Genomic DNA, 12,087 nt, shown 5'->3' with positions numbered 1-12,087 from the left:
GTTTTTTTTTTTTTTTTTGTTTTTTAAACAGACATTTAATATATGGAAATTCATAAAATTTATCTTTTTATTCAGTTTATTTTTCACCTATCTATTGTGTTCATATTTGTTGTGCTATTTTTTTTGAGGATAATCATTAAGTAAATATTTTCTCTAAGTGCTTTTTACATCTTTTTTAATGTCAGTCCAAAGTTGTATGATAGTAAATTTTATTTAGTTCTGTTTATAAAATTATTATTTTTAAATATAATTAGGGCAATATGAATAATATAATTTAGACTGTAACTTTTCTTATATTACATAGTTTAATATTTAGAACATAAAGAATCATTTTGTCTTCTTAAATCAATAAATTATTTGAATATTAATATATTAATTTTTTTTTTTGAGTTTAATATGACTATTCATTTTGTTTTGATTTTTCTAATATTTCTGTCTTTATATTAATATTATACAATGATGAAGTAATTATCATCTACATAATGAGAATGAATAATTTTATTTTTAATTTTACTTTTAATTTTATTTATTTCTTTGTCAAATGGTTTCACGGCTTTCAGCTAGCTTTGGACCAATTACACTGGCCATGTTTAATTTTATCTGTATATAGAATTTCCCTTCACCATCTTGGAAGTCGTTATCATCAAATACAAACTTCACTAATTCTATTTCCCATTCTTTATTTCTGCTTCTTTTTTTTATCCTTCATAAATCATTTCTCTTGTTATTGATGGCTACATTGAACTAATATCTAGTCCTATAAATGCCAGTTTTTTGTTATTAATATCTTATATAAAATACTTAATTTATTAATTAACATGTCTATTATATTTCTTTAGTATACAAAATACAGTAGTACTAAGTAGTAGTATTTAAAAACTAATAGTACTAATATTCTAGCCTACTCAGTACATTAATTTCTTAACAGTAAACTAGGTTGTTTATATAATCTAGAAAACTATCTATTAAAGGCTGCATTTTAATAATACATAATAGTACTTTAGGAGATAGTAGTACTTTCTAATAATACATTATGATCAAACAGTATTGTGAATGGTTTATTTAAACTGCATACATGCAAGAGAATGCTTAGCTTATTCTTATGATACTACTATATTATACTAACAAGTATGTGAATGAAAGTTCTGCAGACTCTTTAAAGAAGTGTTGCTTTTCTGAATCTTCAAACAGCACTGAAGATATGAACAGAGAATCCAGTGTTGATTCATAAGAGTCTAACACAAAGTGAAGATGTTTCAAACTTCAATATCACAAAACATACATCAATATTGAAGTTTGAAATAACTTGTTCAGTATTTATTGCACAGTAAAGTAAATTTGTCAACTGAATCAGTTTTGTTGACATAAATTTGTCTCCTTTTATCTTAAAAAAAAGTTCATCTTAATTTCTACATGCTCTCATTTGATGGCATATTTACTCAATTACCATATTTGAGTAAATATGGTAATTTTTTTAATTGTTTAGTTAGTAAAATATCAATGTTTACAACAGTTAGGAACAGACTGACAGGTGACATGTTAGATTTAAAAATGTGGGGATTTACTTCCCTTTTTAAAAAATCATAAAAATATAAATACAAAATCACTAAAACAAATAGAACATATTTTTTATCACTTTAAAGAATGGTTTATATTATACAAAAATATAAATTAAATAATTTATATTTTGAAAATGATCTTTCTATATAATCTAAAGGGTGTACCAAATGAACCTAATAACATTTAACCAGATCTGAATAAAGAAATTCATATTAATTTACATAATTTAAAAATCTGTAATGAGATGGTCAAATAATTGAGCAGATAAGACAATCTGATTGTCATTCTGATAATCTGGATTGAATTCAGGTCATTTTTCATGGTGTTCTGAGCTAGATATGTTTACTTTGGCCTTTAAACTATAGTAATTACATTGCAGACCTGAATGAACTAGTGATGGGTATGTCCAGAAGATTATCTTTCTGTTCAAAGAACATTGAAAAGTTAGTTTTTAGCAGAATATGGTTTCCATGAGTGATCCATAGTGTAAAGAGAATTTTAAAAAATTTGTTTAATTGCAGCATACTTTAATCTTTTTAAGATTTGATATATATACTTACAGTCACAGTATAATATTCTGATTATAGATGATATAAAGATTGTATTTATTAAAAATTAACATCGTTCTTTTTGTTTTCCAGAAAAACTGGCATAAAAAGTTTTGTGCCTTGTACAAAGCTAGTAATCATGGAATACAAAGATTGGAAATATTTGATAATGAAGACAACTTTTACAGACAGACTTCATATAAGATCATTCCATTAACAGACTGTGTTAAAGTAACAATTCTGCCACAGAAACATCAACCTAATGTTTTTGAAGCAAGTATTAAATTATATTTAATTTGTAGAAACTTTTAAATTATAATAATTACCTGTGTGTAACCAGTAGTAGTATAAATCTCCATAGAAAATTGCTAAACTAAAAACATTGCATTGCTATATCATTGGTACACAAGAATATTGACACAACTCAAAGTTCTTTTCAGAATAGCCACTTAAAAGTTTCTTGTTCCTGCAAGGCTTTGTCATGATCTTTAATTTTTAAAATTTTCAAACCTATTTTGAAAATAAATATTAGTGTTCGTTCTTCCATATAAAAATATGGGGAGTTTGCTATACATTTCTACAATAAACTCAAAATTGGAAATTTTTGAGTTGTGTCACTATTCTTGTGCACCAACAATATATAGTGTTCTGAAAGTTATTGAAAATGTCATAACCTTAGAAGACATCAGTTCTGCTAGCAGTTCATACTATCAATATACATAATTATAAAATAAGAAAAGAAAAAAAATATTTCAGACCAAACTTCTAAACTGCATTAAATATCAAAAATATTTAATCTATTCAACCAAAAAATGAGTTTTCTTTATTGTTAAAGATCTGATGTGTTGTAATTTTTAAGGCCATCCAATACAATGCTGAAATTCTATTTCATTCAGTTAGTGAATAGAAAAAGTTATACAAAAATTTTTATCGTACTCTTCTGTCTTGAAAGGTATTAAATAACTTTTGTCAATACTTTTTCTTAATTTAGATTAACACCTTAGTGTTTATTATTTTCATATACCTGTTGTTGTTGTTGTTGCTGTTTTAAAATTAATTTCAAATTTAATATCAATATTATTGGTCAACTTGGAATAATTTCATAAAACAATGTTCCATTTTTCAAAGTTTCTAAATATATATAAATTGATTTTGACTTAAGATAGGCTTACCATATTCATTGTATATTAATAACCTTCGGCTTTTTAGACTATTAAATCTGTTTTCTTCAAGAGTTGATTCCATTTAATTGGGCCACTGGTTAATCAGGTCAGCTGCTTTTATTGGGCCAAATCTCAGAATGGAAACCAAACAAATAAATTAATACATAATTTAACTGCTTAATTAGGACAGTAGCAGAAAAGGAATTTAGCAAGTTTTGATATATTTTAGGGATCTTCCGAAAATATGTAGACACTACATAGACTAATGTTGTGTAGCCCTAACAATTGGCAGAGAAAAAGCGATTTTTTTTTTATTTTTTATTTTTTTTTGGTCTTTTGCTCAGGCAGTTCAGTGTTACTGGAGACGGTCATCATAGCAGGATGTATCACACAAGGATCCCGTCTGAGATGGACCTGAATGCGAGCTACTGACCCTGCTCTGGATTGGACTGGACGATCCGTTTTAAAAGCGAAGGGACAAAGATCCCTCGACAATTTTTCAAGGTCTTCCTACTGAGTTGGAAGAGAGCTAGAGTTTGCTTGGAAGATATCGTGTGCATGATTACATCTAGATTCAAACAGCAGCCATCCAATTGTTGAGACTAGCATCCTGAGCTGGTGGATTCTGTGGACACTCAGCCAAAGTGGCCCACACCAAATAAAGGAAATTGTGCTCAAAGGAAGACTGTAAGGTGACTTTTGGACAAATCCTTTCCTTTCTCCCTTTTTAGTTAGAACATATTCTAACTAAAAAGGGAGAAAGAAATTGTTCAATCAGGAACGAATTGAACAGTCAACCCTTGTGTACCTCACTACTAATACTGTATTTGGCAACACTAGCACGATGTGGATCAGTTATCCATCGTCGTGAATCTGGCAAATTTATAGTACAAATGTTTTCTGTATTTTGGTTTAATTAACAAAGCTTTAAAGTAGGTACTTTATTTTTTACCTGCTTATTTTCCTACATATTACATATTTTATTTTAGAATTTATTAGTTTAATTGGAGCAACTACTTAATTGGGCCAAAATGGATCAGTCCCAATTAAGCGGAATCGATTATGTGAGAATTTGGACTAGTGTAAATTTTCACACGTTGGTATAGTTTAATTTTATCATTATTTCTTTTTTCTTTTCCCCTCTCGTGAAGTAAAGAGTAGACCTTTTGATCCCTCAGTGTACTGTGTCACCTCTCAAAGGTGACTTTAATCATCCAATGAAGGGCTCCCCTCACACCAGGGGATTGTTCAAGTCTAACGTAAATATAAGGTGCAGATAAGTAGCCAATTAACAACAGCTGTTACTGTCTAGAGAGTAACCAAAAGGTCACAGACAAGGATAAAACAAAACCCCGTACTCCCTTCTAAGTTCGATCGACCCGATGAGAAAGTCGATGTAAATGACCATATAAGGCAATGATTTTTACTAAAGTGGTGAGACATATTCTGACATGAGTCACCTCACATCAATAAATCAGGGAGTTTGACAGAATTTATGATGGGAAGATGTCAAATAGTGGAAGGAAAGGATGACGATAACAAACACAGCTGTATGCAAGTCAAGCTGGCGATTGCATCAGATTTTCTTCCCCCATGATTCCCCTCTGAGATGAGTATAAAAAGGGGTTAAACTTGCATCTTTGGGTGGACCGCCGAAGAGGACACTGCCAGGTAGACACCTTCATTAGATATCTCCATGCAGATCTTTACAGTCGGAGATCAATGGAGCGTAAACCTCACATCGGACATAGACGAGTGGACAGCAAGGGACACAGCTCCATACTGCCATCCAAGGGAAACTATGATTAGGAACCTCCGATCTCAATTTTTGAATGTCAAATTTATTCTTTTACCCGACTTTCATATTATATCTGAAAGTCAAGGATTACCTGTATTATAAAAATTTATATCCTACATGTTAGTGTGAATGACCGATATCTGGCGAATGTCAACATTCTCTGGTGAATGTCAGCATTCACACAGTCGTTTTGTGTATGTATGATGAAATATTTGCTAAATATCATCATTTTTTCACTTACACTGGCAAATGTCGACATTCGGCATGCACTGATGGTGAATGTTGAATAAAAATATTTTTATTACCTTAAGACAAAAATGCAACTTTTTAATATGTCAAAATAGGAGAGAGCTTAAGTAACAGCACATGTAAATAAACTGTTGAATCTAAAATGAACAGTACGTTCTAAATCATTAAAGAAAATAATACAATAATAAACTTACACATAAATTATGTGATTGACATTGTACAATCTTATTTATTTCAATAATTTAAACTGTTATGGCACTTTGAGTCCCTTGCTTTTACAACTGCATTTATTCGTGGAACACTTCTTTTTGCAATGACAGCGTGTACAGTAGACCCCCATAACACTGTAGAAAATTCCATGTTATATGAATTCCATGTTGTACGAGTCACTCAGATTTTACAAATACGTATTTATTATAAAATATTTGTAAATATTTGTAAAATCTAAGTGATTCGTACAACATGGAATTCATATAACACGGAATTATTTACAGTGTTATGGGGGGTTTACTGTATAGCCTTACCCTCCACTTTTCAAATTAGCTGTAGCTGCTTCTCTCAGCAGCTACATTTCTTGTATATTTCTTGAGAATATAAAAGATATTTCTTGAAGGATTTCTTCAAGAAATATCTTTTATGAATCTATGAAAAGTAACTTTTCATAGAATTCATCTATGAAAAGTAACTTTTCTTTACAAATTACGAACTGATTATGTTATTACATGATTACAAACTGATCTGTTAATGGTGTCTTTTATTTGGATATTGCCGACGACCCCTCTCATCCTTCGCCACTCGACCTGAGTAACTGATCCCCACCTCACGGGATCAAAAGAACAAAAAACACCATCCAGTGACAGAGTGGGCGATTTTCCACCAAACCATTGCCGAGAAAAGAGATACGACCTTGTCCTATCTCAGACTACCCACAAAGGATTTGGCGACAGTCTCCTCTCTATCGACATCAGCTTTTCGAGTATCATTTCAACCTCCACCAAAGCTTATCTATGCTTGTCGACATACACCAGCAATTGTTCAAATGTATAATAATATAACCCAGTGTTTTTCAACCTGTGGGTCGTGACCCCCTTGGGGGTCGCGAAGCCTTACACGGGGGGTCGCAGGTAAAAGAAAAAGACAAGTGTTTGTAGGTCCTACACTACATTAAAAAAAAACTACAATTTCAGCGAGAATTATGGCCCACCCCAGAAAATGATAGCGGAAAAAGTGTTGAGCTGATCTGCAAAAAGAAATAAAAAGTAGAAACTGAAAATTCTGATCCTAAACAAAAAAAAGGTCAACATCTTCCTGTACCAAATGTTATAATTAAAGGAAGTTTCATACTCTGTGTGTTAAGTTATTGTCGATTCTTCTGAAATTTTCACTTTAATCAACAATAATTTGTCTCAACAGAGAGAAAATTAAATACATAGATTTTAAAATCACTGATATAGTTTTAATATGGCCCTAGGGGGGGTCGCCAGAATTTTTTAACTTGTAAAGGGGTCGCGTATTCAAGAAGGTTGAAAAACACTGATATAACCAAATATTTAGTCTTTCACTGACATATTTTGTCGATATTCTCTAATTTCGGTCTTTCACAGTAACATATATACATACACCATATTTCTGTGGGATGCAAAACTGGCACTATATTTTGCAAAGTACCTAAAAATGCATCCTATTTAAAAGATTTTATAGTATCTGAAACATTTTTTTTTCTTTTTATTTTTAATAATAATTATTACACAGATATGACAGAATAGTTACTATAGCAGTTCATTTACACATAATTTATATTGACATAGCGGTATGATGATCTTATAAACCAAAACAAGCTGGTGGTACACACAAGCATGCTCGTGTATAAGGTACTCTAAGTGAAACAGGATATGTTTTCAAAAATGCAAAAACAAGTGATTTTCACTTAAGAGCATATGCTTAGTTACATGAAAATGTAGTAAGTAGTTAGTTTTAATTAATGAATTACTTTTCTTCCAGGTTCGAACAAAAAGTCACACTTACCAATTTTCAGCAGACACCTTCCAAGAAATGACTGACTGGTTATCTGCTCTTCAAACTGTATCATTTGGCTTATCTCGTCAAATATCTCTTAGTTCACAAACATTAGATGGTGGATTAGAAAAACGTCAGTGTGTTGTGCAGCATGAAGAAAACATGTTGTATAGTTCAGTCGATACTCGTAAGTCTTTAATTGATTTGTAATATCAAAAATTTTAAATGTATTCAACTGTTTATATACATATTTTATTTTTATTTTTTCAATAGAAGTGTATGGTATAAAAATGATTGATACAGAAGCATCACTTCGTTGTGGTCTTCAAGGAGAATTTTATTTGGTAGTTACTTCTGTTAGTATTTCATTAGCTGAAGAAGCAGCCCAAGGCAGAATTGGCAAAGTAGTATATACTTGGCCATACCGTCATATTCGTCGCTATGGATGCAGCAAAGACAGTTTTTCATTTGAAGCAGGTCGTAAATGTTCCTCAGGTGAAGGACTATTTTGTCTTATTTCTAAAGATGCTAGTGCAATTTTCCAAAATGTTGATACACATGTTAATTCTTTGAAAGCTTCACAGTCTGAAATTGATTTACAAGCTAGTCCAAGTCCTAGCATTGATAAAAGTAATGCTATGTTTTTTAATAAGCAAACATTCAGTGGTTCTCAATTGTCACCATTAGTTCGAAGAAAAGCAGATGACACAGATGAAAAATTGCGCGAGTCAAGTATCATTGATGAGAAAGTTTCAAGTGATGATTCAAAAATTAAATATGATAAAATGAACAGCCAAGAGGAAGACAAAAGAATCTCTTCAAAACCACCTTTTGCCAAACCACCAAGAAAAAGCAAACTCAAACCTGAAAATAAAAGTGCACACAATTCTTTGGAAGATACTTCAATTAATTCACTCAACAGACAAAGCCTTTCCTATTATACTTCAGAGCATTTATATGAAAATCCTGCAAATATTGAGAAAAAAATGCAGACAGATATTCTTTATGATGAACCGGAAGAGAGAACTGAAGCGTGGAAAACACACGGTAGAAATGTTGAAGATAATGAAATACATCCTACACAAGAAGAACCCGAATATGCCATTTTAGAAGAAATGGAAATTAAACAGAAAAATCTGATTTCCTCATTGAATGAACAATTGATACAACTTCAAATTTGTAGCAATGAAATTACTAATACAGCATTTTCTGAACATGCAAATGACACAGACGGTTATGATCACCTTGCTCTAAAAAGATATCAACCAACAAGGTTTTCTAATATTCCATCAAATAATTATCATGTTTATGGAAAGTTAATGACTACTACAAGTAGTACAAATGCTCCTGAAAATAGTGAAAGTGATATCGCACATTATTCCAATCTTCCAAGTTTGGTGAATCCAATAGCCAAGAAAGAAAAAAGTCAGGAACTGAAACAAGTGAGTGAAATTGGTGATTATGAGAACGTAATCAGAAATGAGTCAAAACATACTGTTGCTGAACAACCATATGAAGCCACTTTGCATCATTTTATGCAGAATGATGCAGAATATGCACAGGTTGTGAAAAAGAAATGATTCATATTTTTTTAAACAAAATATCATATGCTGAGCACTTTTAAAAACAAATAACTTGCTATTATCAGTATTATAAAAGTTTTCTCAATTTTCAACTGTGTGTGAATACTAATATAATTTTTTTAATATTAAAATATAAATCTTTGTTTTTTGAAATATTTCATCTTCAGCCAAAGTTTATAAATTAATGGAGGTAATTGGATTATCTCTCTCATTCCTTTGGAGTAGCTTTGGAAAATCTTGTATTCACTGGTATTATTACAATTTGCTTTGTATTTTATTGAATTCTTAATGCTGTTTTTAACTTCTCAATCATTCAGGGATTATTCATTCCAGATATAACAACTTATAGCTAAATTCCATTTCAAATGAAAACATTTTAATTATTTAGTCCCATTCTGTTATGGACCAAAAAGTAAAATCAAATACATTGTTTCAAATCTCCTGTGCTAATTTTGTTTTTTATATCTTAAAAATTGTCATTTGCAGAATAAGTTAATGAGGATAAATTATTCAGAATGTCATTCATTAACAAATAATTTACCAAAAAAATTTTTTAGTATTAAGGAATAATAAGATTATTCCTTATTACTAAAAAATTATTAATTATTATTATTACTTATTATTTGTAATCAGTTTTTTTAAAGAATTAAGATAACATATTTAACATTACATTTTAGATACTTAAAATTCTTAGTAAATCTTTTCTTGGCAAAAAATTTTTTTTACCAAGAAAAGATTGAAATCAAGAATTACTTTTAGGTTTTGAAATGGAATAGAATATTTTTATTATAATCGTGGATATTATCACAGAATTGAATAGCCTTATACAAGTTATAAATTCCAAAACATTTATGATAAAATAAATACACTTATAAACTAACCAAATTCTGATTATCTTCAGATGATAAACTTATTATAAATAAGGAAAAAGTTGCCTATTTTGGGGTACTATCAGTTACAATGTGCAAATGATAACATACAGTTATCAGTCAATTCAGTGCTTAAATATTAACATTTATTATTAGTGTAGTAGTACAAATTTTTGTCATCTTCTATTTTCAATTACAGTAGTGTTTATCCAATCTGTGAAGCTATGCAAGGGTCTTGCAGCTTTTACTAAATTATCATTTTTTTAATACAAACAAGAAAAAGTCAAATTTATGTCAAAAAATGAATTTACAAAACCAGTTATGCTGAATTCACAGCCCTCATCCAAACAACTGAAAGAATGCTAAAAATCCATCCATACTATTGCCGAAATGTGGAGTCAAGCCCTGGCAAACAAAATATACCTTATTAAATAAAATATATTGTTTTGTAGGCCATTAAATGAATTATAAAGACAGTATTTATGAAATTAGATTATGAAAATTGATGGAGGCAGAACAATTTTTTTTCTGAGAGGTACAGAAAGTCTGGAAACCACTGAATTAGATTATATGCTATTTGTTTTAAAGGATTATACTACAAATACCAGTAAGCAAGTAGGTTGAATGAATTGCTATTATGAGAATTAAAATTACTCCAAGTTATATTCAAAAAGACATATTGAAATATAAATGTCCAAAGTTTCTTATTTACTTCGCTTAATGTTATCAGTTTATTATCAGAATAGGCAAATCTGAGGCTGATAGATTATAATAACTGAATTCTATTTCAATTTTTTAAGATCTGAAAGCATAGCACCATATTAACTATTACACACACACTAAATATATATTTACTATATTCTTTGTCTTCTTTATTTTACATATTGTACACTATATATCTGCATTCTCACATTTCATTTAAAAGCTTCCATTTTGTTTTTTCAGTATACTCTATGCACTATTTTTAAGCTTTTTGCATCAATCTTTTATATATATTATATTAGTTATTATGTATCTCTTATTTTGTATTTTTGATACTTTTTACTGGCAGTTTTTCAGTAAAAGACTTCAAAAATATTATATTATTTTATTGTGAAAATATTTCAAACATCTTAAAATTTAGGAAAAATGAAAGTTTTCTTGATAATCTGAATCTCTGAGATGAGAAGACCCAATTACAAACACTATAATATTTTGTCTTTGGTTACAGAAAAGCATACATAAAGCAGTTAGTGTGGCTTTGTATAAGCTTCTTTGATAAGATCTTAGTGTAAAGAACTACTTTTTCTGTACACTAACATCCTGTCAATAAAGCCTTTATTAGTACTTACAGAAACATTAAGAATAAAATTTAGAAATTTTGTTTTTTTTTTTAAATTGTACTTGCATATAGGTTCTTTTCAAAGAAACTGTGTTTCTTTCTAATCAGATACTATGAGAAATCTCTTATGAATAAAACTGAAATTATCAGAATATAATTGATAAGCATATTAATAATAATGTTAATATTTCAACTATGTGGACTTTATCTTTTTGAAAATCAAAATATGAATTATATAAGGATGTGCAATTTTTGCATGTTAGATATTGCAACTCAGTGGAACAGGGCTATTATTAGCTAGTACTTACCACAATTGTCATGCAACCATTATTTATTTACATTAGTCTTTATTTTAATGATATTTCTAACTTACATAAAATATTTGCATAATTGGCATACCTTAACAATTACACTTAAATTTTGTATGGCAAATATAAAATTTAGGTATTATTCTAAAGGAGTGTATCCTAAAAATCCACAAATTTCAAAGTTGAAAGTACTGTTGAAATGATTTACACCGTATTCTGTGGAACTCCTGTACCGAGAAATATTTAACTGTGTAAGATTTTTTAGTTTCTCAATTTTCAGTATAAAATCTTCCAATTATTTCTTCTATCAAATTCATTTAAACCTTTCCTTTTTAAAATGGATCATTATTTACATAAAATTTTTCAATAAATGGAATCGGGAACATTCTAGAAAGAATGCATGCTGTCTTCTATGTATGTGCAATTATTCAAAATCATTGGAACATGCTATTGAAATTTGTGCAGATTTTTAGAATACACATCTGTTTTTAGGTAGATAATGTAGAAATTTAGGTCTCTTAGGTAGGTTCCTTTTAGCCAAGAAAACAATAATAATAATAATGAATTAGTACTTTGTAAATATATTGTCCCAAGACAAAATAGTATTAAAATGAAGATAGATTCATTGAAATTGATTGGAAATATAATGATTTACGACAATAATGTGTGCCT

The 12,087-nt window shown here is 29.5% G+C and overlaps 1 protein-coding gene across 1 annotated transcript in view; it reads left to right on the top strand.

The window, feature by feature from the left end:
* LOC111628186 (docking protein 1-like) overlaps positions 1-9,237 on the top strand; it is a 28,416-nt gene extending 19,179 nt beyond the window's left edge. The window contains exons 2-4 of the mRNA XM_023371929.1: positions 2,202-2,381; positions 7,320-7,521; positions 7,608-9,237. Coding sequence (XP_023227697.1) covers positions 2,202-2,381; positions 7,320-7,521; positions 7,608-8,914 — 1,689 coding nt within the window. The 3' untranslated portion in view covers positions 8,915-9,237. The remainder of the gene's footprint in view (positions 1-2,201; positions 2,382-7,319; positions 7,522-7,607) is intronic.
* The last annotated feature ends 2,850 nt before the right edge of the window (positions 9,238-12,087 follow it).

Source organism: Centruroides sculpturatus, unplaced genomic scaffold, assembly GCF_000671375.1.
Source record: "Centruroides sculpturatus isolate CEXI.00-Female unplaced genomic scaffold, Cexi_2.0 scaffold503, whole genome shotgun sequence".
In the NCBI taxonomy this organism is placed as follows: Eukaryota; Metazoa; Arthropoda; class Arachnida; order Scorpiones; family Buthidae; genus Centruroides; species Centruroides sculpturatus.
This window is presented reverse-complemented; position numbering and strand designations above follow the sequence as displayed.